We start from the raw sequence: 27,840 nt of genomic DNA on the forward strand, positions 1-27,840 counted from the left end.
TTCTTCTGACAGAGCTGAAGTTTGACTTTTCCCACGTACTGAGTAACTAGTCTTACTGGTGGGTAGCTTACAACGGCGAGTGTGAGGGTTAAAGAGATGGGGCTGGGCAGCTCTAGACGGGAAAGCAAGGAAGAGGGAGACATATCGTTCAGTAATAGACGTCTTGTCGACGAAACCGTTGTATGCATGCTCTATGTACGCAGAAAATGAATGCTTGAAGGCATGTACGAAGCATGTAGGTATGCCTTGCGCATATGTTCTCGATATGCGCCAGATGAACCCTTATTTTCCAGCATCAGAATTTATCCTATAAAAAGACAACTATAGATGTCGAAGGCTATCATCTCGGCCCAATGCGTCGAGGATCATCTGGGCATTCATAGATGGCGCGGTAGAGTGGTTGCATTAGATGCGATGCGGTGCGCTGATGGGCGTATGCATGGAATGACCACAGACATAGGAAACAGAGCGCGGAAAGCAGAAACAGAAACAGGCAGACGCACTGCGCCGCAAGAGGAAAAGGAAACGGTACGGACAGGGAGAGGGAATGTCAGGATTAATACGACATGTGGTTACTTGTTGGCGGCAGTCAGAGAGGTCCCTCCATTCACGTCAGACATCAGACACCGAAAAAAAAGGAGACAAAAAAGAAGAAGAAAAAATGAAAGGGGCAAAAAGAGCACTCGAACTCGGGTGGAAATGGGAGAGAGTCCCCGTTCCCGAGACAAGGAACAACCTTGATGCGTGTCGCGTGGGGCGCGTTTGAGTTGCTCCGTATTGCTCGAGAGACGCCCTCCAAAAGAGACCAAGCCTTGCCTCTTGCGCACAAAAGGGTAAAGGCAAGAGTTGAAAAGGGTAAAAAGGCATTTGGTATGGAGAGGGTGGCCCGCTTCCGTCGTTCCAGAGGCGGCAGGTTTCTGGAACAACGAAAGACGGGACGACCAGGTCGTAATGTAAGTCGTAATGTAACTGAGGTTGATATTAGTCCAAGACTTGTAATATAAGAACCCGAAGTACCGCGTGGTACGAAGGGGGCAAATGGGCAGCTCGAAGAAGTACTTCTATTCTGTACTATATGCAATCTGTGGGCGGGAGAGGACTGAACGAGCGAGAAGTGCCTAATTTGCGGCGTATGAATTTTTTTCATTATAAATTGAGGAATTTCCCGGCTCTGGAGTCGGCGAGTTCAGGGCTGGAGACGACCGGACTGACCACATTGGCCGATGGGACTGGCTGTTGATGGCATGCAGATTTCGCTGCATCTTGGATGGATGGATGCATTAGATGGTCGTCCAAAGCCCTGCCCTTGCCCTTCACGGTGGATCTTGATGGAAGCCAGGAAACACAGCTTCGAAACTGAAATAATAACCAAGACGTCATCAAGTACTGGGCTTGTCACGAGCTGTCTCTCGTTGATATCAATCGAAGACTGTGAACAATACTGTATCACCCTTAACTTTGGATGTGGTTCGACCAGGGCATGAGATGGCTTTGCAAGTAGCGCGCTCCAGCACACCGGTTTACTTCAGAGGCGGGAAATTATGTTGCAATATCATTTGATCCTGGCAGTGGGAAGGGAAGGTACCAGTGCCCAATGGGCGTGGGACGCGTCGAAGACTCTATGAGCCAGCGGCTAGGATGAACGCTGAACGCGCTCTTCCCATATTACCTCCCTCGAGATTTGAGATTCGAAGAGTCTATCAAAGGTTCTGTCTCTCTCGAAATAAGCCCATGGGATGCATCAGTGGCAAGACGAAATAAGCATTGGAACAAATCCCAACCGAGCTTCCGGAAGAGGTTAAGTGTCTTTTCTTCTTCTTCTTCTTCTTCGTCTCTTTTCTCTCTCCTCTTTTCTTGCATGTGGCTGTCGAGAGGTCAGATAGGCCTGGCGCAGCCGTCTCTTTTTCTCTGCCTAGTGTAGTGTACATATTTCCCTCTTCCTTTCATGCGGAGAGACCTAACCCCAAGTCTCGACTCTGTTGGATTTGTAAGGCGAGCTGCCTTGGGCGTACTTGTTGGTGGACGACAACCCAAGCCTGACCCGGCTCGAGGTGGTATTTTTGGGTTCTCTTTTTTTGTCTATCTTTGTTTCCTCCCTCCCTGGCAAGAAACAAAAGGGCGATAATATGTCCGTTTTATTTCCCACATCGAGGATTGGACTTCAACACTTCAATGACAATAACCAGGGCCAAAGGTGGTGTCTTACATTGCGTACATTCCAGTCAAAAGAGGGAAGAAACAAAAGCTGCGAGATGGAGAGAACTGGAAAAGACCTTTGAATATGCTTAGTAATGTCACCTCAATACTGTAATTGATATGTAAAGATACATGTGATTTTCCTTTTCAAGGTACATTCCGCTATGTACTTCTCAATGAAGTGAGTTTAGCTTCAATGTTTCCTGGCCGGCGGCCCCACAGCTCCGAAGGAAAAATGTTTTAGCGTAGACTGCCCCGTATCGCCCAAGATGTTGGATCATTGATTCGACCCATCCAAACAACGAAGCACGAAGTACCTTTAAGGACGAAGTATTGATATTGACCATCTAAGAAAGAGGGAAAAAAGAGGAAAAAAAGAAAGAAAGAAAAAAATGGAAAGAAGACAGGAAGAAAGTACTTACTGATCTGTTTTTTTTTTCTTCTCTTCAGTGCGACGTGAGGGCACACGAGGCAAAAAGGCAAAGAAGGGCAAAAGCCTCATTCGAGTCTGTACTGTAACAGTTTTGCGTATTTGCGTATTTGAGTACCCTACTCTACTGGCAAGTGTAACACGACATTATCTTCAAGGTTGTGGCCCCGATTTGAGAACTGGCGAGCTTCGCTTCTGATAGTAGCCCCATCACACACACACACACACGCGCGCACACCCCATATATATTCCGATGTGGTTTGTGCTTGAAGAGGAAGCTTCATCTTGACCTGACATGACATCAAATGTATCATCATGGCGGTAGTGTATCACGGCCAAACAGACCCTGGATTTGTGGCTGAGATGGCTGTCATCCAACAAACTCACAACAGAAATGGGCAACGTAGTTGGATCAGATTGCATTTTTGCTCTCGTCTTGTGGACGAAGGCTGGCAGTACATATACAGTCAGGACCAGGGCTGGCTGCCTCCACCTCTGGTATGATGCTGATTTGATCTAATCATTGATCCATTGGGTGACCGTCTAGCATACAATACGTAGATTCAGCCAGCACTGATTGATGATGTTACCCTCTGCCATCTGGTGCTCAGTCCAGTTGGCTCCTAAGTTCATCGAAACCACTGAAGCAGTAACTGGAGTAGTGGTGGAGTACCTGGCGTATTAGAAAATAGAAGGGACCGTGCCACCGCCCATCACTGGATGATTGGCGCTGGTACGGAGATGCGCCACTGGGACAGCGGACCAGACCTTAACTCCAGTGCTGGACTTCACTGAATTCGTTCAAATTGAGGGCAACGGTCGGGCTTGGCTGGTCCCACACACACACGCCCCCGTCTGCCTGGAGGAAGGAGCAAGCCGCACCCCCCTCCCCCCGTCTCCTCCTCGTGCTCGCTCCAGCGTTTCTCTCCCTTTGCTTGGTCTGGCCTGGTCGCCATCCACCGTCCGCCCCCCCCCAAACCCAGAAAATAATATTATTTCCAAAGCCCAAAAATTTTTTCCCTCTCCTCCTCAAAACAACTCCTAAACCCACACATCCCCAGAGTTGAAGAGGCCAGGAGGAAGCATCATTCCCGAAGGCCCTTTTTTTATCCATTTCTTCTGTTTCTTTTTGTACAGAAGAACCATCTCCACTCCGTTAATCGTTTTTCCCTTCCACACAGACTTTTTTTATCCTTTTAATTAGTCCCTGTTGTGGTGTCGCGACGTAACGTACATTCTCGGCGGTTTCGTTCCTTTGGACTTCCCGACCAGGACCGTGACGAAATTTTTTTTTTCTTCGCAAAACTTCATCTTCATCGTTCGTTCCTTCCCCCGAGTAACGACGAGTCTTCCCCCCACTTGCGAAACGAAACGCGGTTCTTCTTTTCTCGTGTTGGTTCTTTTTTTTCTTCTCTTTTCCTGGTTCTCTTTTTTTTTACCTTGGAAAAGACGAGAAAAAACTTTGCATCAACAACCTTTTTTAATCTCCTTAATTTGAGATCAGAAGGTTAATCTGATTGCATCCCGACGGAAGTAATTTCGAATCTGAGATTCACCCTCCCCTGGCGTCGAGCGATCTCCCATCATCCCCGACGACAAAGGCTTCGTGATCATCGTCATCTCGAGTCTATCCATCAAGAGCGTGTCAACCGCGACTCCCATCATCGGAAACGGCCAAGCAAACGCGCTCCTTTCCATCAGCGCATTGCATCCCATCTCCGTCCCGAGCCCATCGTCCGACTCGCATCATCAACGAACCGAATAGCGGCAAATCCCAGGATTGTCTGGGGCGACATCAATCATCACATATGACTTCTACTGCAACGCCGCAGAACTCGACACAGGCGACAAACACTGCAGCACCCTCTTATGCGTCCGCTGCCAGTGCGTCGAAGAAGCCTGCTGCCGGCCCGAACACCCTAGTTGCTTCGGGCTCCCATCCTGCCCCTGTCGTGGTCGGTTCCTCCGCCACCTCCAACGCGAAGCCTGCTTCGGCCTCCCCAGCGAACGGCAGGCCCACCATTCCTCCAGCCGTCCCTGTGGTTCACGGTTCGTCCGCCGTGAACGGTGGCGCCGCTGACCACGCCCGGAAGCCCTCCGTCACCATTAGCGCTAATGGTCCCCCGTCCTACGGCGCAAACGGCGGTCCTGTAGGCGGTCCCAAGAACATCCAGTTCGGCTTCCGCGACTCTCCAGTCGTGTCCCACAGCACTCCTCAGCTCGGTGCTTCTTCCCCCATCCCCATTCCCGGTGGCGGTAACCCCAGGGTGGCCTCTCCCGCTCAATCACCTTCGCCCATCCCCCAACCGGCTGCGAGCGGCGGTCGACCTCCTGCGGGTCTTCAGTCTGGAGACGTCAAGCCTAGCTTTGGCAGCTTCAATAACGATCCTGAGGTAAGCTACTATATATTTGCCTCCCATACTCTGCCTTTTCCTTCCCCCTTTCTGTCTTCCCAGTTTCCCCCGACCAAAAAAAAGCGAAGTGTCTATCGCCACATTCACCTTTCTCTCTTCCCACAAACGAACCTGCCTTATTGGACATGCAGACTAATGCCATTTCTTTTCCGCAGCGCCACATGAGAGCGTCTATTCCCCCTAATAACCCGGCTCTTCACAACCAACCCCTGCACACGCGGCAGGGCTCTAATATCTCCATGGCGAGCACCGGCGACATGGGCAATCAGGGTATGCCCGGTCCCAACCGTGGCGGCTACCACCACGGCGGACGTGGCCGAGGATTCAACCCCAACAATCCTCCTTACAACCCCCAGGCAGGCTACCCTCCCCCGAACTCGTACCGAAACGGTCACGGCCAGGGCCGCAACTCGATGCCGCCCGCTTTCCAACCACAGCCACCTCCGCGAGGCTACGCGAACAGCCCCCAGCCGACTCGAGGCAGTCCTGCGCTTATGCCTTCTAACCCCAACACGCCTAACATGGCACCCGCGATGCCTGTTCAAACTCCTCCTCAATTCTACGCTCCTCCTATGGGCGGCCAACCTGTACATAACCCTCCTCCCCCTATTTCCTATGCGTCTTCCTCTATTTCCTTTGTATCTTCTTCTTCCTCTACGCACTCTCAGACGCGGGGCGCCAGAAAGTATGCCAAGTCCTTCGACTGGGACAAGCGACCCGAGACCGAGTCTTCTTGGAGGGGCAGTCCCCCAGGCAGTCCCCCGCATGCCAAGCGGTTCCAGCGCTCAAGTAAGCGCGGCGGTAATAGTTATTCGCGCTCGGCTGTCTACCCTGATCTGTACCGTCCGCCTCCTGTTGCATATCGACGCAACAACGGCGTAGACTCGCGTTACGTCTCGGAACAGCTGCCTCAGCAGAAGCAGCAACAGAAGCAGCAGTACCAGTATCAGCGGCAGCAACCTCATCCGGCTCAAGTGCCGCGCGGCCAGCAAATCCTGCCCCATCCTCTGGACATTGACCTCTCTCCCGAGACTGAAAACTTTGAAAAGATTCAGCAGGTGCTAACTCAGAGAAAACAGAACATGCCAGGTCCATACGTCTACACGCAGCCCGGTGCTGTTAACCAGTATCCCGGCCCTATGGCTCACATGGGCTATGGTAACTACGCTATGCCTTATCCCGGCCAGACTGGCTCGCCAGCTTTTGGCCCGCCGTACGGCGCGCCTCCCTTCCACCCCGCTGGCCCCGCCGCCATGTCTCGAACCCCGTCTACCTCAGAGAAGCCTAACCTCGGCGTTGGCCCTGGCAACCAGCCCGTTGTAGTTTCGTCCCCACAGATCTCCCACGCGCAAGGAAAGCCGCCCGTCGTGTCTGGTTCGGGGAACCTGGCGCGCCAGAGCAAGAGGAGCGCGGCCCTCGTCATCAAGAGGCCCGACGGCGAGGTTGTTGACGTTGCCAATATCAAATCGTCTTCTCCCGCGCCTACCAGCAGGACGCCTCCCGTAGTATCCTCTACCGCCACGCCCCCGACCAAGCCTTCCACACCCGCACATGCCCGCACCGAGTCTGCGGCGCCTCCCAAGACCAAGGAGGAGGTGCAGGAGGAGCTTCGCACTAAGATCGCCGAGGCGACGGCGCAAGCGTCTAGGACTTCGGATGCTAAGGCCGAAGAGGCTGCCGCCAAGGCCGAGGCCGAGGCAAAAGCAAAGGCCGAAGCCGAAGCCAAGGCGAAGAAGGAAGCCGAGGAGAAGGCTAAGGCTGAAGCTGAGAAGAAGGCCAAGGAAGAGGCAGAAAAGAAGGCCAAGGAGGAAGCTGAAGCCAAGGCTAAGAAGGAGGCCGAAGAGAAGGCCAAGGCGGAAGCCGAGGCTGAGGCCGAGAAGAAGAAGAAGGAGGCTGAGGCCGCCGCCGAGACTGAAGAGGATGAGATGGAGCGAATCATCCGCGAGATGGAGGAAGCCGACCGGTTACGCGAGGCCGAGGAGGAGGAGCACCGCAAGAAGGCCGAGGCTGCCAAGGCGGAAGCTAAGAAGAAGGCTGATGCGGATCGCGCATCCCAGGCTGCCGAGAACGACCGAAAGCTTCGTGAGGCCGAGCGTGAGATGGAACGACTCGAGGAAGAAAAGGAGAGGCGAGCTAAGCAGGGCGCCGGCTCCGGCAAGAGTGTTGCCGAGCTTCTTTCCCAAGCGCGCAGCGGCAACCTACCTGCCGAGGAATCGCCTAAGCTTGACGCCGTTACCGACAAGCTTGCGAGCATGAGCCTGGGTGCGGCATCCAGCGACTCGAAGCCCCCCACGCCTACATCCGCCACCGGAAAGGGCCCCGACAAGCAGCAGCGAAAGCCTGCGGCGCTCAACCTTTCTCTCAACACCAAGCCCGTCGAGGCTCCCCAACCCAGCGCTGCTCTCCAGTCTCTCAAGACGTCTCGATTCCTCACCATCAAGGAAGCGCACGACCCCAGCATCTACGCCGGAAGCAGCATTGCCTCCCCCAACCCGGCCGTCAACGCTGCAGTGGGCAAGCGTGGCCAGGCTTTCAAGTACGATGCGGCTTTCTTGCTGCAGTTCCAGAACGTCTTCACCGAGCAGCCATCGCTCGAGTTCCAGTCTCAAGTTAAATCTCTGATCGGAGATTCGGATGGTGCCAAGTCCACCACCTCTCGTGCCCCTGCCGGCTCGCGATCGAGCACTCGTGGAGGTGCTGGCGGAGGCGGCGGTGGTGGTTTCCCCACCCCTGTTCCTATCGGCTCGTTCCGCACATCGGGTCCCGGAGGACCTGGAATCCCGTCTCAGGGTCGAGCTTCGATGCCTGGAATGCCCGGCGGATTCCGTGGCTCGTTCCCTGGAAGTCTCATGGCCGGTGGCAGACAACCATCCAACCCCAGCATGGGCCCCAACTCGCCTAGGCAAGGTAGCACGCGCAGGCAAGGCAGCCACCGCCAGCAAGGCTTCAGCCAGAAGGAAGCTCAGAATGCCAAGACCATGCCTCTCACTCAGGGCCAAGAGTTGAAGCCCATCACGGTTTCTGCCTCGGGCTGGAAGCCCACAAGCATTGGCAAGGGCGCCCAAGCCAGTGCCACAGGCCACCTCGAGCCCGAGCTGGTGCAGCGTAAGGTCAAGGCGGCGCTCAACAAGATGACGCCCGAAAACTTTGACAGGATCTCGGACCAGATCCTCACAATTGCCAACCAATCAAAGAACGAGAACGACGGCCGCACGTTGCGCCAAGTCATTCAGCTCACATTCGAGAAGGCCACCGATGAACCCCACTTCTCGACGACGTATGCCAAGTTCTGCAAGCGCATGCTTGATCAGATGTCCCCCGAGATCAAGGATGATACCATCAAGGACAAGCATGGAAATGTCGTTAGCGGCGGCAACCTCTTCCGCAAGTACCTCCTCAACCGATGCCAAGAAGAGTACGAGAAGGGCTGGAGCGTGCCTGAGAAGGCTGGCGAGAGCAAGGTGCACGGTGCCGAGCTGTTGTCCGACGAGTACTACGAGGCCGCCGCCGTCAAGCGTCGCGGTCTCGGTCTGGTCCGCTTCATTGGTGAGCTTTTCAAGCTTGGTATGCTCACGGAACGTATCATCCACGGATGTGTTCACGGCCTCGTCGACTACAAGGACGAGCCCAAGGAGGCCGAGATCGAATCTCTGTGCTTCCTCCTCAGGACCGTCGGCGCTCAGCTCGATGCCTCCGAAAAGGGCAAACCTATGATGGATGCCTACTTCAAGCGTATCCAGGGCATGATCGACCTCCCCGATCTCGAGAACCGTCTCAAGTTCATGCTCATGGACGTCCGTGACCTCCGCGAGGAGGGCTGGAAGTCCGCCGAGGCCAACAAGGGCCCCAAGACCCTCGAAGAAGTCCGCGCCGATGCCGAGAAGCTCGCCGCAGCTAAGGCGGCCGAGGCGGCGAGGTCCCAGCGTGGTGGTGGTGGCCCCAGGCCTCCCATGGGCCGTGGAGATGCTAGGTCCTTCTCCTCGGGTTACGGCCAGACGACGAACGTCGTGGGCATGGACGACCTCAAGCGCCTCAAGTCCAACAGCAGGCTCCCTAGCAGCGGAGTTACTCTTGGCCCCCACTCAATGCTCTCGTCCCGATCCAACAGCGGTCGCCGTCCTGGTGGCCCTGGTGGTGTGCTCGGACGATCGGGAGACAACTCTGGCATGTCCTCCCGGACTGGCACTCCTCCCACAAGGGAGTCTTCAAACACCTTTGGGTAAGTTGATGGCTTTTCTCTCGCTCCTTTTCTATCGCCCCGCCTCTCTTTCATCTAAACTAACCACGTTTGCCTTTTATAGTCTTCTAGCGACGATGGACTCGGAAAACCCCGTCTCTCCTCCTTCAACGTCAGCTTCCCCGGCCTTGTCCAAGGTCGTCCCTGACAAGAAGCCTTGAAGTTGAGGGTTTGGACATTTGGCAAAAAAAAGGGGATAAAAGTCGTTTCTCAGTGTTTAATGTTCCTTTTCTTTCTAACGCATTTCTCCGAGTTCGATTGGTAAAAAGTCGAGATTCGGCGGAGCCATTGCATTTTCGCAAATAGACCATTGGGGGGGCAAAGGGTTTGTTTTTCCCAAGCATCAATCTCTACATTTTGGAAGGGAGGCTTTTCACAAACACACAAAGAATGCGGCTTGAGAACACAAAAGTTTGATAATTTCTTCATTTCCGACACACACACTTTTCATACCGATGATACCTGAGCAACCCAAAGCATAGACGGATACGGCCTTTTTTTTATTGATTCCTGTTCCTTTTTAATTTTTTCGGCAATTCAGGGGGAAAGGGGCGGAAAGATAAAAAGAGGGACGGAAAAGGGGGGTTTAGAAAGAGAAGAGGAAGAGAGAAGAAAAGAACAAAAGAGCTTGTGTGTATCTCTTTTTATTCTCCCTCCTCCTTTTCGACTCTTTTTAGTTGGTGATTGTCTATTCTTTTTAACGTTTTGTTTTTCCATGGCAGCTTTTGGGGCCTTTGACATGTCCGTTTTCGTTGTTCTCTCCTCTCTCAACCACTTCATTGTGCCATTATTTTGATTTGAGCCTGCTTGTTTTTGTTTTCAGTTCCTTGATCCCTTCTCGGCATTCTCACTCTTGTCTTATTTCCCATTAACTTTTTTTGTTGCGTCTAATACAGATTTCATGGCTAAAAGGGGGTATCTGCGTCGTCTTTTTCTTGAGGAATGTCTGTTTGTTTTTCTGCTATTCGTCTTTTATTTCTCATTACACTTTTTCGAACGAGTCTAGCCATCGCTGGTTTGGACGGGTCCCTCCCCTTCTCTATGCTCTCTTTCTCCCTGCGAAGAAGGATGGCGAAGCGCTCAAAGGAAGAATGGTAGTTCGTCCTTCTTCTGACCACTATGCCGGGTTGCGAAGCTCGGATATACTCGATTGTCGATGGCGAAACGATATGGAACCGCGAGGAGCTTATCTTTCTCGAGAAGGAATACGACGGAAATGGGGATCTGTTCGTATCCCTTGCTCGGATTATAACGTTCTTCGCCAACTTGTCACTGCTCTTCGACGCTTTATAGCGCTCTCGGCCATCTCCCACCGGACAACTTGATCTCTTCGCCCAACTAAGAACACACCCCCTGACTGAATTCGACCGACGACTAGAATGGGGAGGGGAGGACTCAATTGGAAAAGGAGAAGGATCTTCAGAGTTTATTCACGACGACGCCGACGCCCTATCTTTCGAGAAGCCGAAAAGGAGAGACGGATGCCTCTCACCGGGAGGAGGAGGGAAATATATTTTGGGGGAATTCTCGTATACTAAAGACCCTCTTTCCCCTCCTCGGTTGGGAGGACGGGCGGTTGTTGCCGGTTTCCTCTCTGGGTCCTCTTCTTTTCTCTCTTTCTCTTTTTTCTTTTCCTTGATGAGGTTTTTTAGGCCAATGTACATCATTTTTTTTTTCTTTCTTTCCTTGAATTAGGGGTAGACTGACTACGCCTTGTTCGACTGGCCGAGTTGACGAGGGAATACATTTTTGTCATTTTCATGTTTTCTTGTCTTTCTTGTGAAGTGATGCTGTGATATGTTGAGCGTAAAAGTTGTAAAAGTAGTCGAGAACGACCAATTGTAGTTTCCGCCCTACGGAAACTTGGGTCTTCCCCTCAGTGGGAAGAGCATCCATCCGGCTGCTTCATTTAATTGCCTCATGGAAAAGACTGGATCAGGTAGTTGAAGGGGTTGAAGAGCTTGGGTATCATCAAGGTTGATAGATTTTTTTACCTTCTAAGAATGTTCCTATTCCGTGTCATGCCATGAAAACAAAAAGCCATGAATCCTGTATCTCATCCTCATGATGAAACCGCTCTCCTACGCTCATGGTCAATTTCTTAAAAAAGTACTCGCCAACTGCTGAAAAAGGGCAGGGAGCAAAAATGCCTTCAAGTCTCAGACCCTCCCTTCACCTCGTCTTCTCCTTCCCCCCTTTCCACCATCTCAAAAGCTCTCCACATGCCTCACTCCTTCTTGCCATACACAAACCCCCAAGCCCGCTCAACCACCCCATCCTTCCCCTCCTCATCACCAACCACCAAATCGAAACCCTCCGTCTGCTCAGGACTAAAAGCCTTGGCTTTCTCCAGGATCTCGGCGATCTTCTCCTCGGGGTACGTTTTGCCTTCATCTGCGGCGCGGAGGCGTTCGGCGAAGGAGTCTGGCGCTGGGGAGAGGAGGATAGAGCGGTGTGGGAAGGCGTTTTCTTTGATTTGGGTTGCGGACTGGTAGATGTTAGTTTCTGGCTTTGCAAAAAGAAGAGAAGAGAGGACAGGAGAGGGGTCTGCGCCCGGGTGTTTGTGAAGAAGGGAAGAATGAACAGGAAAGGAAATTACTCACATCAACAGGGACCTCCACAATAGGAACCCTGCCCTTCTCCAAGATACCCTCGACAATCCTCCGACTCGTCCCATACTCGACACCATCCCCATCCTGCCCAAACTCGATAAATTGGTCATTGTTAAGCATGACGTTAAAAGTCTCCGCCGACACAAACTTGTACTCCCGCCCATCAACCTCGCCCTCCCCAGCCACACGAGCGGCGTGCCTTACAACCCTCTTAAACACGCCGGGCCGCTTCGCCAACAGCCCCTCGACGAGGGTCGACTTGCCCGAGCCCGCCAACCCGGCCACGACGACGAGCGTCTTATCGTCGGGCATATCCTCGGGACTAACCCGCGCTGCATCCTCTTCAGCCTCGTCATCGTCATCGCCACCACCGCCCTGGGCCGCGTCGTCCTCGAACACGACGTCAATCTTGTCCGGGTCATCGATGCGATCAAACGCCGCCAACTTGATGCGCCCCGCGATCCGAAGAGCCCTCCACGACTTGCTCGCCTTGCCCTCGACGGCGGCGGCTTTTGTCTGGGCGTTGGTGGGCATCTCGATCTCGAAGTCGTCGTCTGCAATTTTGCGTTTGAACGAGTCGAGTTCGGGGAGGGCGTAGCGGTCTCTATGTTTGAGACGTTCCAGGCCTGCGTCTTCCTCTCCTTCTCCTTCATTGCTACGCATCAGGAAGTCGAGGTTGAGGGATCCCATGGGCGTCGGACGCAGACGCTTGTTGGTCGTGTTGCGCTGCACCGTCTTCTTGGCCTCGGCGAAAAGCTCCGCCGTGACGGGCGGGAGGCCCATGGGTGGACAGTTTTCGATTTTCCATCGTACCCAGTTCTTGTCGCGAGATAGGACTGTCTCGACCATGCGGAAGAAGTAGGGGCCTTCGAAGCCCTGTCGGAGGTAGTCTGCGATGGACCGCTTCATGTCCGTTGCCCATTTTGTCTCGAGAGAATAAGAGGGTTAGTTAGGCACCAACAAGAGAAAAGTAGGAAAAAAGAGGAAATATAGTGAAAAGAAACGGAAACGAGAGAGAAAATCGGAAGCTTACATCGTCATCGCTGAGCTTTTGGTCGAGATACTCAACGGCTTTATTGTGAGCTCTCGCCGTAGACAACTTCTCCTTTGCCTTGGCGGATAGAGATAGTAAAAAGTCCATGATGATGAGGGCTTGGACGAGGACGTGTCGACGGAAAGAAAGATCGCTGATCTGTAGAAGAAGAAAAACATAAGTCAGTACCCGCGTCCGCGCCTAGTTCCTCTCGTTTCTGTCCTCTAGGCACATACCTCCAACTCAAAGAGATCCCTGCTAGTAAGATACTTTGGGTTAAAAGCATTCGCCAAATCCGTCTCGCCATCATCCCTCTTCCTCTTAAGACTCCTCTTCCCATCGTCCACAGCAGGCGTCGTCGTCTTAGATGACCTAGATCCATTCTCAACCTGTATGGACCGGAACGCCGTCATGGTTGTCTCCATAGCACCGCGGAAGCGGGCAAAGTACGCCGGATCAAACAGCTTCTTGGGCTGGCTGAAGCTATCCTGGAGGGACCAAAAAACGGGATAAAACACATCCGTGTTCAGCGGCGGTTTCCCGCTAGGCGTCTTCTTCGGGTCGAACGTAACCGCCTTTAGTGACTGTTTCTGCTCGCCATTTTCCTTGGGGCCGCCTTCATCCACCTCCATCACCTCGTCCTGCTCGGCCGTGGGTGGTGTGGTCGCATCATACGTCGTGACATTCTCGACGTGGTACTCGCCCCTCAAGTTCACCGAGCTCTTATCGCCCAGTGGGAAACTCTGGAACAAGAAGATGAACACACGCCCGCAGAAAGCCGTGTCCTCGGCGCGCGAAAGCCTCCGCAGCAGCTCGTTACAGCTGCGGAGGATCACGAGCTGCTTCTGCTTAAAGTGCTTGGCTGTGATGCGCTCGCGGCGGGACTCGAGAAAGTCGAAGATCTTGCGGCAACCCGATATGGTTTGGCTGTCGAGGAGCTCTTCGACGAGCCAGAAGAGGAGGGCGGGTTCGCAGCGTTCTTCGTCGGAGAGGATGGCTAGGAGGTCGAGGAAGTTCCATACTTTGACGAATTCGGGGGATTCGATCGGGGTTGTGGCCTACAGGAGAGGCTGGGTTAGCTATGAAAGTCTCGACGTTTTCTTCTTGCTGATGGAAACTCCACGTACTATTAAACGGCTGAAAAGATCTCTTGCTGCCGTCTCGAAAATGGCAAACTGTCTTAATGGCCTCTCCGTCGCATCCTCCTCAGAAGATCCCAGGGCCTCGTCGAACAGTGCAGTCAGCTGCGCCGATACGTCGCCTAGCTCGGCTTTCGTTAGGGGCGGCTCGATAGTCGGCTCGTTCTTTATCGTGTCGGCGCGGGCGAGGACGTCGTTGAGGAAGGTGGCGCACGAGGCTACGGCTGGGATGCCGTAGCTGCCGTCGACGGTGGCGCTGGGCATCGTGGATAGAGAGAGCTGAGTTCTTTTCCGCTGATGGTGTGAGAGACCTGGGAGCGGAGGTCCGCAAGCGGCGTTTTCAAGGCAAAGTCTAGGAGAGGTCGTCGGATGGCATGTGTGGTGATGGCGCGAGCCTTACAGTCGTTCGCTTGGATGAATCGGTAGGAATGCAAATAAAAAGAGGAAGGAGGTGGCGTTCTCAGTAGCCCGGAGATTTCAAGCCATTAAATTGGAACAAATGTGTTTTCGAATTTGACTTTGAAAAGTTCCGGTGGTCGCCGAGTCGAGGTGTTGCATTCGATAGCTTTGGTTTGGATTCTTTGTCGTGCTTGGGAAAATCGCGTCCCCAGATTTGAAGCGACGTTCCTGGATTTTGTGGCTGGAGTGTTACATGTGGCTGAAGCTCTGGTCCCTGTCGATGTGATGGTGGGCGAGTTGTGGCTTCGGAGGGGCCGTACCCCGATACAGTGGTCTCGATGGATTATTGAGAAATACTGGGGTATTATTTGGGTATTTTCGATAATCAAGGTAATACAATTAAAGAATCCCCGATTTCCCTTCGAACTTCCGTCCAACATGACCGCCGTTCTCCGAAGTCATCTCGATTCTCGTCAATCACCGGTGGAGGCGGTTACAACCCATCATAAGTTCCGGCTTGGCGGCGATGCTGTGCCGGGCATGCGTTTCTTTCAGGGTATCAGTTTTGCCTCCGCTTCAGAGACGGGCCTACAGATTTAACAGCGAACGCAAGGTCCAGAGCGAGATCGAGATCCAACAGCTATCACCAACATCTCCCCAGAGGAAATCAAACGTAAAAAGTATTCAAGGCTTCTACTCGTTCCTAGCTCTGTACAAGCACAACCCCAATGTACCCCAACCATCAAACGCCGGTATTATGACATGAGTAAAAAGGAAAAAAAAACCATCCATCATAAAGCCACCCATTCCTTCCATCCCCACCCGAAATGATAAGCGCTCAAGTCTCCTCTCACTACGCCAAACTCTCTCCTCCTCAAACAGCTACTTCCGCCTCCTTCGAGGTACCAGAAATAGCCCCCAGCTTCGCAAAAAGCCTATCCATCGCCACCCACTGCCTCCCACACTTCTTCAAGTACCCATCAGCAACCCCCTTAACCGTCCCAAACCTCTTGCGGTTCTGCTCTGCCCGCGCAAGCACCTCGTCCCGATCAGCCCCCGTCGGCATCTCCGCCGATTTATCCTCAGCTATATAACGCGCCTTATCGACGTCCCAGAGCGACGCAAAGTAGAGAAGCTGGTTATAGATGGCCTTCTCGCTGTACTCGTACCGCATCTTGCCGACGCAGTCGCGGGCGAGACCGCGGGGCCCGAGACACCGCGAGCCATCGACGCTAATCTGCCGCGTGCGCGCGCTGCACGACGCGTCGTCGCAGACGAGCCAGCCCTCGTAGTACCTCGACGTGTGTTGCCGCACGGCGTGCTCAACCTGCGCCACGATGGAGAGGACGGGTATCGTGGCTTTGCACTTGCCGCACGCCACTCCCTTGGGCGTGACGAGGTCGGGCGAGCCCACGAGGCCCTCAAAGACCATGGATTCTTTACAGGCGCGACAGCGGAGCGAGAGGCGCTCGCAGTCGGCGAACCGCACGTGGTCGGGAATCTGGGACTCGAGTGGGTGGATCTCGTTGTCGTTGAACGACGACTGGTTCACTGCGTTGTTGGTGGCGTAGCGCTTGATGTCGAGACCTAGGTTCTCCGCGAGTTGCGCTGTGGACGTGCCGGCAATGTTGGCGCAGAGACGCTCGACGGGAGGGAAGATCTGTTTGCCGATGTACCACTCGACGTCCGGGGAAAGACCCGAGTCGGCCTTTGTGACGTCGCCGGGCGCGTAGGCACGCTTGGGAGCCGGCTCGGACGAGCCCGAGTCGCCGGTGATGATGTACGAAATGACGTCACCTTTGCGAACGGTCTTGCCTCGCGCGATGTCGCGGAGAGCCACCTGCACCTGCGGCATGGAGTCGGCGTTGGGATACTCCTGCGGCGCCTTGCCGAGCTGCGTGAAGATGATGTACTTGCCGACGGGGATCGCCTTTTCCCGCATCTTGCCCGAGATTTCTCGGAGGTATTCGTGGATACGACCCACAGCCACCTCTGTCTCGTCGCCAGAGAGAATCTCATTAAGGACACGGGTCGAGACTTCCTTGGAAAGAGCGCAGTACTCCCGACGCTTCATGTCGAGACCTTTCACTTCCATCTTCTGCACATACTTGCCGTCCTTCTCCACCAAGTTGATGGCGGCATACTTCTTCTTGGCCTGCAAAAGGATGCGCTGGAAGATGTTGTCAATGTCGATCTCCAAGAGCCTATACCGATCGTTGACCATCTTCTTGAACTCCCTGCCGACCTTGAGGGCGTCGGCAACGTTGTCCACGTTGGCGTTGATCATGACCGAGTCGGTATCACCGTAGATGACTTGAAGCGACTGACCCTCTGCCAGTTCCTTCGTGTTGCGTAGAATCTCACGTCCCTTGGAGGTTGTAAGGATGGCGAGAGGTCGAGCGTAAAATCGTGACTTGGAGTAACCCAAACAACCGTACATGGAGTTGGCCGTGAGCTTGAGCGCAAGCTGCTTGATATCCCAGGTGGCCAGCTGCTCGGGAGTAGCATTCTTATCCTTCATGAGAGACTTAACCTGACGTCGGCGGGTAACAAGCGTGGAGATGAGCCTGGGAAGGACACCGAGTTCCTGTTCTTTTGGAACCTCGGGCACGGCATCGGGATTATCCTCGGGCTATATATATGTCCTCGTTAGTCGTCAAGAGTTCCTTCCACTGGTCGGGTGTAGTCTCTTCTTACCAAAGCAGATCGATCCACCGTAGTGAAGCAAATGTTGAACTCTTGGATAATCGAGGGATATAGGGAGTTGAAATCCATCACAAGCACAAACTTGTCATAGAGGCCCTTTTCCGGGTCGAACACCAAACCGCCCTTGTACTTGTCCTTCTTCTTGCTCTCCCCACCATCACCTTCCTGGTTCTCCTCCTCCATCTTCATGCGACCTTTGAAGATCTGCTTATCAGGGCAGATGTATTTATTGCGATGGAACTCGTGGAGCAAAATGTACTCGTTTCGCTCAGCTCGAGTACCGGTAAGCGTCCTCGCCCAGGAGTTACCGGCAAGGTTAGTCAACACCCTTGTCAGCGGCAGCATTTGGACCTGCAGGGCCAGGGCGGCAATGAAGTACGTGTCGGCTTCCATGTGAGTAACGTAGTCCATCAAGCCCTCCCTAGTGGTAGCCCAGGTCTTGAGCGCGACCTCGTTGTCCACGTCTCTCCGGCGGTTGTTTCCCGGCAGGTAGAGGCTGCACATCTCGGTCAAGCTCCAAGACTGACACTTGAACATGATGGACTTTCCGGCATCGTTGCCGAGATCGCAGAGAAGACGACCGGCAATAACCTGGCGCTCAGCAAAGACGTTTCCGCCGACTTTGCCGATAGAAGAGGGCCATTGGGTCCGCCTGAGACGGCCAAGACGAGACCATTGGTGCGTCTTCTTCTCGTGGAGGCGGTTAAGGAGGATGCTATAGTCGACACCCTCGAGCTGATGGCCCAAGATTACATCAGGGTCGACCACATCGATCTGGGCAAGGAAGAAAGAGAGCATCTCATTCTCCTGCCTCATAGTCTTGATGAGGCCCCTATTCCTTCTCTTGGCGAGAGCTTCGAAACCCATGGGGAATGCGGAGCCATTAGGTCGGATGAGAGTAAAAGTCCTGCAAGGCAATTGGTCGGCCGGCGTCGTGTCATTCAAGCTGACGTCCTCGTAGATCCTAGCGCTCAACGCTAGGATCTCCTGCCTATTTTCCCGCGCGTTGAAGGTAGTGCGCATAGCGATACTCATCAGCGTCAACGGTGGAGGCTCTACATTCAACGCCTCACTCAGAGGCGCAATCATCTTGGGGTGGTCAATCTGAACCTCTAGCTTGCAGTGAGAGGCGTTCTTGAGAGTAGAGAAGTCAGGATCCTGGATCTTGAGCCAGCATGGGCCCATGATGTTCTTCCACAACACAAACTGTTCGAAAAGTGCCGTGTTTGAACCGAACACATGCGAATATGTCCTGCCCACCCTACTAGAGTCAATTTGGGAGCCTGTGATGGAAAGGTCAGTTAAACCGATACACAGTTGCGTAGTGAAGGGCGAGTGGGGAGTGCCAGGGACGACGTACTCGTATACGGGTAGAACAACTTCAGATATTCGGCCTCCCTCGGCACATCTCGCAGCTCAAAAGCATATTTCCTCTTGCACTCCTTGATCTTGTGTATCGGTACCTTCATATTGGTCATCATTTCATCAACCTCCTCAAACACATCCTTCATTTCGACCTCCTCGTCGGTCTCGACACCATTCTCGAGCCGGAATTTGCGTGGCAGGAAATAGAGCTTGCGGTAAATATTGTCAACTTTAGCGAAGCAGCTGACATAGGTGGAAGTCTTCTTGTTAAGGACCTTGCCAAAGAGACAGAGACTACCGCTCACCTCGGTGTAGTCGGTCCAGAACATGTTGAGACTACCGTCCTCCTCGACGGCATCATTAGGGTCAATCTTGCCCACGATCCGCGTTGCGGGGTGGGGGGACGACGTGACAACATTGAGCTTGTCGTTGAGCTCATTCCACGCGGAAGAGTCGACGGTGGCGGCAGCAGCCTGAGCAGCCTCGGGAGGCGAAGAGCTCGCGGGCGAAGGGTAAGCTGGGTGCTTGAGATCCTTCTTGACTGGCTTCGATCCAGCAATATTAACGCTCGTGGTTGCCACGCTGCCGACATGCGCAACCTCCATCATCTCCTCGTCATCCTCGTCGTCACTGACCGGCTCCTCCTTAATCTGGGCCTTTCGCTCGGCGACTTTGACAGTGGGCGATGATGGCGCGGGGTCGCTCATGGGAATGTCGGACGGGAGAGGGTCATCAACAGGAGGAATGAAATCGTCGTCATCCAGGTCAGGTGATGGCAGTCGGTTGTCGATGACCTTCTTCTTCTTCGTTGCGGGCTCGGGGGATAGGACGCGAACTTTTCGATGCGCTGGAGATCTGTTTCGCTTCCCGGAGCGGGGTATTGGGGCTGGGATATTGCTGTCTACCTCGCCGAGAAGGCCGGCAAGGAAATCGTCATCTTCTTTCGTTTTGGCCACCTGGAATCGAAGTGACGATCAGTCTCCTACGCTATTACATTGTGCTTTGGAAGTCTTGTTTGGCTCACCTTGACCTTGGGCTGCGCTTTTGCAGCACCCTTTGTGAAGAACTCGGTAATGTCGCGGTCATTAGCATCGCGTTTCGCCTTCTCGTCTTCTTTTTGCTTCTTGGCTACACGGCAGAGTCAGTCAATGGTCACCTCTCCAGGAATTGGCGGCAATTCAAGTCGAGGGAGTTCTCTGGACCACATACCTGCTTTGCTAGGTCGACCACGAGTCATCATCTCATCTTCACTCTCCGAGTAATACTGAGGGGCTCGGTCCCACTCCTCACGACCGTCGTCGGCATAACCCTCGCCGTTGTCATCGACGACGAAGTCATCCTGGTCGAGACGCTCACGGACAATCTTCTTGTATCCGTCCTCATCAACCTCCTCGTATAGCGAAGGCGCTTCTTCGACCTTGTACGTGTCGAAGACCTTCTTCCCTGCCTTCCTGAGGGCTTTTAGCTCGGCGAGCTTGGCACGCTTGTCGAGCTTGGCCATGGCTGATGGACAAGAAACTCAACTGGTAAGACTAGATGATCATGACAATGTGCAAAGGGGAATGCGGGATCACTGGCGGATATGGTGATCGAGTCTTGCGTTGCTGTGTCCCTGCTGGAGGAGACTGAGACTGTTAATGGGGGCAGAGTTAAAGTGGACATGATGGATGCTGGTACTATTTCTATACTCGGTTAAAGTCATTAAAGTTGGCGCGTGTCGCGTCTTGTCTTGGACCCACTTGTACATTGTTGCTCGCAAGATTCTGTGCAATCGATGCTATTGCAAAATAATCTCGCGAACGACGCGTATTAGTGCACGTCCCAGAGAACCGGGGTCGCGTTGTCGGGGCCTGGTTCACTTTTACCATTGGCCAACCAATGCGAAGGTACAGACTGGAGGTACTTGCCCCCAGTACGACTCTGTAAATGCACTTAACCACAGTGGCGGCCGATAAGATAAGGAGAAACTGTGGCTTGGCTAACATTTTTTTTTGTCATGACAAGAACACCTCGAGACCTCACATCACGACGTCCGTCACCTTGATATAATGACCACCCCCTCGCCATGTTAGCCCGACAGTACTGTATCCGGCAGGCTTCCAAAGCGGGCTTCGCCAGGCCACCTATTGCCTCCTCCCTCAGGCCCACCACCCTCGCGCCATCATGGAAGCTCCAGAACCGCTGCCAAATAGTCACCAGCTCCAGGTCCAAGGAGACGGTCGGCGTATCCGCCATTCTCGATGTCAATAACACTCCAACGATAGTTCCCATAAAGGACCCGCTGCAAGCAGACAAGGCCATGATGAAAAAATTAAGAATCGAATATCGCCTCGGCCTACAAGATCCCTGGAAACTTGCCCAAGCCGTCACGAACCGCCTAAGAAAGGACCGTCCCTTCGAAGCGATCGGTCTGGTCCGGATAGCAAGCAGGGACATGCAGGTCCCGGCGGGCTGGAACCTTATCATGGAGTACCAGCTTTCTCACCAGCGGCTCAACGCTGCTTTCAAGCTCTACAACGAGATGAAGAAGCGGGGCCAACTGCCCAATGCCCAAACCTACACGACCCTATTCAGAGGCTGCGCCAGGTCGAACCACAGGCAATTAGCAGTCGCCGAGACGGTCAAGCTCTACATGACCATGCTCAATAGCACCCGCGTCCCGCCAAACGTCATCCACCTAAACGCCGCTCTCGAGGTCTGCGCGCGCTCTCTAGACATCGACGCCATGATGTCCATCGCAAACACAATCGATAACAAAGCCCGAAAGCCCGACGCTCTTACGTACGCCACCATTCTCAACGGACTTCGCGGCTGGGTCGATCATCAGGCCGAGCGCCTCAAGCACGGAGAGAAGTCGGGATACACGAGAGAGGAGCACAACTCGACCATTGAAAAGACTATAGAGCAGGCCCGTCGTATCTGGGACGAGGCTGTTCGCAAGTGGAATTCGGCGCAGATCGTCATGGATGAGGGTCTCGTGTTCTCGATGGGCCGGATGCTGACGTTGGGCCCTCCCTCGGTGAGAATGGAAGTCTTTCCGCTGCTGCATCAGGCCATGGGGATCCCACGACTCGACGCGAATGTGGGCCAACAAGAAAAGACGGAAAACCACGACAACATGGCCAGCTCCGATGACGAAGTAGTCGACGTACGCGTCCCCAAGTCGCCATCCGTGGCCAAGCTCCCCGCCAGGCCCTCACCAACCTCCCCCGTCCCCACAACCAAAACCCTCTCCCTCATCCTCTCCGCCCTCCACCGCACCCGCCTCACGCAGCTCGCCCTCCGCTACTGGCAGCTCATGACGGACACCTATGGCATCGTACCAGACGGCAATAACTGGTACGCCCTCCTCAGCATCCTCCGCAAATCCCACTCGAGCGCCCAGACCGTCGCCGTCCTCGATGCCATGCCCCCGCAGTTCCTCACCGTCGAGACTTTCCGCCTCGCCTTCAAGACGTGCCTCCTCGATAACGTCAACCCCAACGTTACGCAGAACTCGGACCGCATCTACGATAAGATGGTTTCCATCCTTGATGTGCCTGATCTTGAGTGTGTGCGCATGTACGTCGACGTTGCGGCGCTGAGCCGGCATAAATTCCGCCTCGCGCGGAAAAAGGCAGGTGATGATGAGGCCGCCCGCGCGGGTATCGAGGCCGCGTACGCTGAGCAGGTCCTCAATGCTATCGATCACCTCTGGGCTTCGGGATGCATCGACGCCTGCCGCGCCGAGTTGATCGCCCGCCTTGCTGCCGCGGTCAAACCACACAGCTCGTCTACCGTGCGCGGCCAGGCTAAGAACTATTGCATGGAGATTCTCGCTACGTGTCGCAAGCTCGTGAGCGCTTGGGATCGCGTTATCACCGAGCGGATGCTCCCCGAGCACGAGCTCGAGAGGCACAAGTCCGGGCGGGACATTCTCAACCGGTTCGTCACGGAGTATTATAATACCCTTAGGCACATGGGTCTCCGGGAGGACGAGATTGTCGATCAGGTCGTTGAGGACGAGGATGAGTTTGAGAGGAAGTTTGAGTCTCGGACAAAGTCTGGGTCTAAGTCTGTTGCGACGAAGCCCAAGACAAACAAAGCCTCATCCGTGGACCTGAAGTACGAGGGCAAGGGAAGGCGGGGAAATAAATCGCCCGAGGACTGGGATAGGGAAGCTCTTAAGGAGCGGCTCGAGATCGCGAAGTCCTTGTTTGTCCTGCCCGAGTGGTAAGGGCTACTACCCGGTGAGCGTGAATCTGAGAGAGAGAAGGATGGGAGGGAATATTCGGCGTTGGGGGATATGTCTTGTATCATACATGGTGATATAGAGCTCTTGTACGATATCTACTGCATACATTGGTTAGCTAGGAATACCCTGCTTTTTTATTTTGTACAATAGAATAGATGGCATTTACTAGAATCATCTCCCCAGCCTTGCGTGAAAATTTGATCAATACCACAAGTAAAGAAGTGCTTCCAATTAGATATCCACAAAATATGAAATTATCAAGGCCTCCCAAGAAAGTCGAAGGTCATGTCACTTCTCCCCCAAAGGCCCCCCAATTTTATTTTATTTTATTTTTTTCCTTTCTTTTTATTTCCCCAATGTGAGGCTCCCTAGCAGGTGTTATGGGAAGCAATAGTATGATATATGAATGGTATAAGTATGTATCATACGGATACAATCTATGATCTATCTAAAACTACCCCAACACCAAAAGCTACATATATGCATCGTAGGTCGAAGCCAATGAAAGGTATCTTAGGTCTAATCGGTACTCAACTCCATCACTCCAAAAAGAACATGACGATGTGCGTGAAAAAGGTCGCTGTCACCGTCGCCAGGGATATGCTCATCTTCGTCAATCCCGCCAGTCTCGCTGGCCCGCCCATGCAGAGGATTTGCTCTACTCCGCACTTCAGCTCCGAATCTCCCAATTTCTGCGTTTACAAAACAACACATCCACCGCTCCTACAACTCCGTTAGCTCCAAATCCAAACTTGCTAAACGCTCAAAAGAAAATGGGAAGAAATAAGAGAAAAAAGCAAAGCCGATAAGGATCATCGTTCGAAGCCAAGGCCAAGGGCCAAAAAAAGCAAAGAAACATCAAAAAAAAAACTTACACGGAACTCCCCTCCTCCAACTCCACCAACCACCGACAACAAATCTTAAACCGCTCCCTCAGACTCACCGCCCTCAGCACGCGATACTTGGCGACGTCCTGGGTCGGCAAGACGGCCGCGAGCCACCAGGGCAGCAACCTGGGGTCCTCGGGCTGGGGCCCCCGGTTCGTCACGCTGAAGCGCCGCCACTTACGCTCCATAGTCGAGCTGGCGTACACCATGAGCGACGCCGTCGACATGGTGTCTATTTCTTCGAGCGTGGGCGTCCGGGGCGTTCGGGAGAGGGGTGGCGGGGGCGGCGGCGTGGGGGAAGATCTTTGCGATGTTCGGGAAGAGGAGCGCGAGGAGTGGTTCGTGGGGGGAGGCGACGGGGACGGGGGATGAGAAGGGGGGCCAGGGCGGCGAGAAAGAGAAAGAGAAGATAGGGAAAGACGAGAACCGGCCGAGGAGGCGGAGGATGACGACGATGTAAATGATCCCGCACTGACTGAGCGATCGTCAAAGTCGCCCTCCCAATCAACCGTCTCGGACGCTTCAAAGGCTTCTTCCTCGGCGATGCTAATGTCGTCGTACCGCTCGACCTTGGCGACGACGTAATCGTCCAGCACCGAGTGCCTGACGATGCGGAACCGCGACATGCCGATGGCTTCCACGAGGCTCCTACCGTCGGGGAACATTCTAACGTTCTTAATCCGCAGCAGCGTCCCCAGCTCCGTAAACGGCAAATGTTGGTTCTCCTCGTCGCTCTCGCCTTCTAGCCCTCGCACGGCCGTCCGGGGCAGAACCATCCCGAAAGTCCGGTTCCCCTGCAGAGCGCGTTGGATCATGAGCCTATAGCGCGGTTCAAAGATGTGTAGCACCGTAGGCATCGTGGGCAGCGACACCGTGCACACGAAGATGGGTAAGTCGCATTGGGCTTCGGCCTCTCGCGCGAGGCGTTCGGCTCTCACGGCATCCCTGCGGGCTTTTACCTGGTCGGGCCACAATGCCTCCAAGATTTGGCCGAGTCGCTCGTTGGCCGGCGAAGACTCGGCGCGGAAGTACGTGTTCGCCGATAAGCCTCGGCGACACAACGGGCAGGACGGATGGATATCGAGGCTCCGCTGCAGACACGGGCGACAATATGTATGACCGCAAGCTGTCGTCACAGGATCGTAAAAGATGGCGTAGCAGACTTTGCAATCGGCCTCACCTCTCATGGCACCCGTTACTTTGTCCGCCAGCGAAATGGGCGCCACAGCACCTGCGTCGGTGTCCGTACCAGTGCTAGCCGTTGATGCCCCCTCCAGAACGCCGGTAATAATAGCGCCTTGAATGGCTATTGTTTCAGTGGTGGTGGCGGTGACGCATTTGGTGGCGCCGTCAGAGCTACGGTCGCGCATCCCCCCTTCCCCCACTAACATGTCCGAAAGTTTTCCGTTTGTGGTGGGATCGACCACCTCCTGCACGTCGACGTGTACCATCGACGAACCGTTCTCAGGGAACCTCGGGTTAAACTTTAGGTCCCCTGACTTGGCCTGCCTGTAAGTTGTCACCAGCAATTGGTCGGCCACCGGCAACGTGGCGAAAGCCTCCGAGCCGTCGTCATCGAGCCCAACGCCGCCGCCCTTCTCGATTTCGTCCCGGCCTTGGTCGAGGAGATTTTGCAGCGCGACGTCGGGCGCGCAATCTGCCCGCGCGTGCTCGACGCCGCATTCCTCGAAAGGACAGGCGAAGCCTTCAATTCGCTCTGGTGTCCCCGGGAAGGAAATGCCCTTGCGCGGGTGCGTCTCGGGAAGACACGTCTTGCACAGCGTCCTTCCACATGGTAGGGAGAGCGGGTCGCGTAGCGGGAGAGAGCAAATGGGGCACTGGCAGAGTCGGATAAGTTCGTAGGGGGTCAATGACGCCGCTTTGGAGTAGGAGGCCTCGTCGTCGTAGAGAGAGATTGAGCAGGCGGAGGAGCCAGGAGATGTTATGGATGCAGATGAGAAAGAGGCGGATAAGCTAGAGCCGTCTGACAATGACGGAGTGCTCAGGTTCGGAGGAGAAGACATGTAGGGCTGGGTAGTATCGAAAGACATTGGGAGAGATTCCAGGGGAGTCGCGTTTCTAGGATCAAGAATAGGCGGGGAGTGACGCAAGGCTCATGATGCGTCTCTAAATTGAGGTTGGTCGTCGAGGGCTTTCTTGTCCAGCAAGAAAATGAGAAACCGGCAATAGGAATTGATGAGAATAGATGGTGTAGAAGTACGAAGTCGAGGTGTTTCAAGGGCGTAGGGAGATACGTTGAGTTGGGTCGAGACGACAGACAGGGAACGGAAGAAGAAGGTTCAGGCAGGGAAAACAAGGGTATCAATGATGGGGCGGAAAAGGTACGAGAACTGTCACCGCCTCGGACACGCACTCTCTCTTGGTAAAGAAGGCGAGGGACACATCAATTGATCGATTCTTCCAAGACTTTTCCCCTTCCAAGTTTCCATGTCCCTTTCCTTTTTCTGTTTGGCGGCTGTAAGGATGGCGTTTCCTCAATAAGTCAATCGATGTTGATCAATTATGTACTACTTGCAGCATCTGTACGTATTGATGTACACTAGTGCATCCCGATCAAGGCACAGGACGAGACCCTTCACTAAAGAGACAGTGCTGCCAAGGCGCCCCTGGTCAAGAGAAGCAGTGTGCACGAGGTACTTCTCCTTTCTCACTCGACGACGGTTTATGTGAAGTGCACTAATACTTCGTACAATTCCAGGTTCTTGGGGCGTCTAGCTTTTTAGGCCGTTGGCCGATGGAACGTCGAATTCCTTGATCGATTCACTGTTTCGCCTCATCCGCCATCAACGCTGTTCACTACATTCATTCTCCTCAAGAGACAAATTCGAATTCGGAACCCTTAAAAATAAGGAAATAAATCCCTCTCAATATTCAGCGTATCCAAGTGACGCATTGCCTCCCGCCGCAAACCGGACAACTGCAAGTCGTGCATATCCCCCTCTCCCAAACCGCAATCCGCACTGGACCACCGCCGTTGGGGAACCGCCTAGTTCCCACCCGCCTCACCTTGGCGTGGAGCAAAACCTGGACGCCACTGCCTTGGTTTTTTTACTTATATATGTCTGGATGGACAGTGGTATAAGTGGGGTCGACCTGCATACTGGCTTGTGAGTTTGGGGCATCCTCACTAGAAATGGCACCTACCAACTACGCTAATCAGGCACCTTGCAGGACTTCTTGAATGTAGTAGTAGAGTATATTGCTAAAAACAATTACTGGGTAGTATGATTATAACCTAGGTAGCCTCTCTCCTTGGACTGGATGTGAATAATATGTAGGACTCTCAGTATGGTATCCGAGAGTGGCTCAAATGGAACTTTAGCTTTTTGCATACAATAAATTACATGAGTGATAAGAGGTAGAGTGTCAAGATCGCAAGGTGGAAACACATGATGATAGGTTGCCTTGACTTGCCATGCAATGTCCGTTCCCTGTTACCATCCACCACCACCATCCATCTCCTCTTCCAACTACTGTGCAAGTTTTGCGACTACGAGAAAAGCTCACGTTAGTACATCAGTCCCTACCCCCGCAGCGAGGATTTGGCAGCACAACTCACATCCAATCGTTCGAGAGTCCAAGTCAAAAACAGCGTAAAACGCTCTTAAAAACGCGGAGCCAAGGATAATCTCACCATGGTCCATTTCCGGCATGCCAATAGGCAAGATAGCCGTCACGCAACGCCTAGGTCCACGCGGGATATTCCAATCGAGAGTGTAGTCGTATGGTGTCAGGGTGAAGTTCTTGCCCTCCAAATTAAATGTAATATCTGGCATGTAGGGCCGCTGGTCGCAGTTCACGGATGGCGGCAACATAAACATCTCTTCGAACCCAAGGCTGTCGATCAAATCGTAGACGAGCATGTCGGGATGTAGGCGCTATTAGTCCAGAAGGAAACCGTCAGTCCATTAAGCACGTAATGTAGCGCTGGGTCAGAGCCGACAAAGAGGTTATCAGCCGTCGTCCGCCATTTGTTCGTGCCATGGATGGTAACGGTGTCGTCGCGTAAAGGGACACAAACAAGGTCGCCTTGGAAAAGCTCCTCGTTGACACAACCAATATCCAATTCATACGGCTCTCGAAGGCGGAGTGCAAACAAACTCGCATCGAGGTTGCCTCCATCGGTCAACGAGAGGAAGGGAGACGCAGAGTCAACTATAGCAGACG

At 53.7% G+C, this 27,840-nt stretch overlaps 3 protein-coding genes and 2 pseudogenes across 3 annotated transcripts; 2 read left to right on the forward strand and 3 right to left on the reverse strand.

Moving 5' to 3' along the window:
* Positions 1-4,434: 4,434 nt before the first annotated feature.
* On the forward strand, positions 4,435-9,438 carry SAPIO_CDS0180 (putative Eukaryotic translation initiation factor subunit eIF-4F; the record flags this gene model as incomplete). Its single annotated transcript, XM_016783025.1, has 3 exons — positions 4,435-5,019; positions 5,196-9,259; positions 9,342-9,438. The coding sequence occupies 3 exons, from the start codon at positions 4,435-4,437 to the stop codon at positions 9,436-9,438; spliced, it is 4,746 nt and encodes a 1,581-aa protein (XP_016646658.1).
* A 2,066-nt stretch (positions 9,439-11,504) lies between these two features.
* Positions 11,505-14,325, reverse strand: SAPIO_CDS0181 (Nuclear matrix protein; the record flags this gene model as incomplete). Its single annotated transcript, XM_016783026.1, has 5 exons — positions 11,505-11,765; positions 11,881-12,816; positions 12,923-13,081; positions 13,159-13,980; positions 14,050-14,325. The coding sequence occupies 5 exons, from the start codon at positions 14,323-14,325 to the stop codon at positions 11,505-11,507; spliced, it is 2,454 nt and encodes an 817-aa protein (XP_016646659.1).
* Positions 14,326-15,334: 1,009 nt separating this feature from the next.
* SAPIO_CDS0182 (DNA polymerase alpha catalytic subunit) lies at positions 15,335-20,032 on the reverse strand (the record flags this gene model as incomplete). The annotated part of the gene is made up of 5 exons (XM_016783027.1): positions 15,335-17,092; positions 17,158-18,449; positions 18,527-19,487; positions 19,556-19,659; positions 19,741-20,032. 5 exons carry the CDS (start codon positions 20,030-20,032, stop codon positions 15,335-15,337), a joined length of 4,407 nt encoding a protein of 1,468 aa, XP_016646660.1.
* A 564-nt stretch (positions 20,033-20,596) lies between these two features.
* SAPIO_CDS0183 lies at positions 20,597-22,747 on the forward strand (annotated as a pseudogene; the record flags this gene model as incomplete).
* Positions 22,748-23,636: 889 nt separating this feature from the next.
* SAPIO_CDS0184 lies at positions 23,637-25,703 on the reverse strand (annotated as a pseudogene; the record flags this gene model as incomplete).
* Positions 25,704-27,840: the final 2,137 nt, after the last annotated feature.

The sequence above is a fragment of the Scedosporium apiospermum genome (genome assembly GCF_000732125.1).
Source record: "Scedosporium apiospermum strain IHEM 14462 chromosome Unknown SEQ_SAPIO_0011, whole genome shotgun sequence".
Lineage (NCBI taxonomy): Eukaryota > Fungi > Ascomycota > Sordariomycetes > Microascales > Microascaceae > Scedosporium > Scedosporium apiospermum.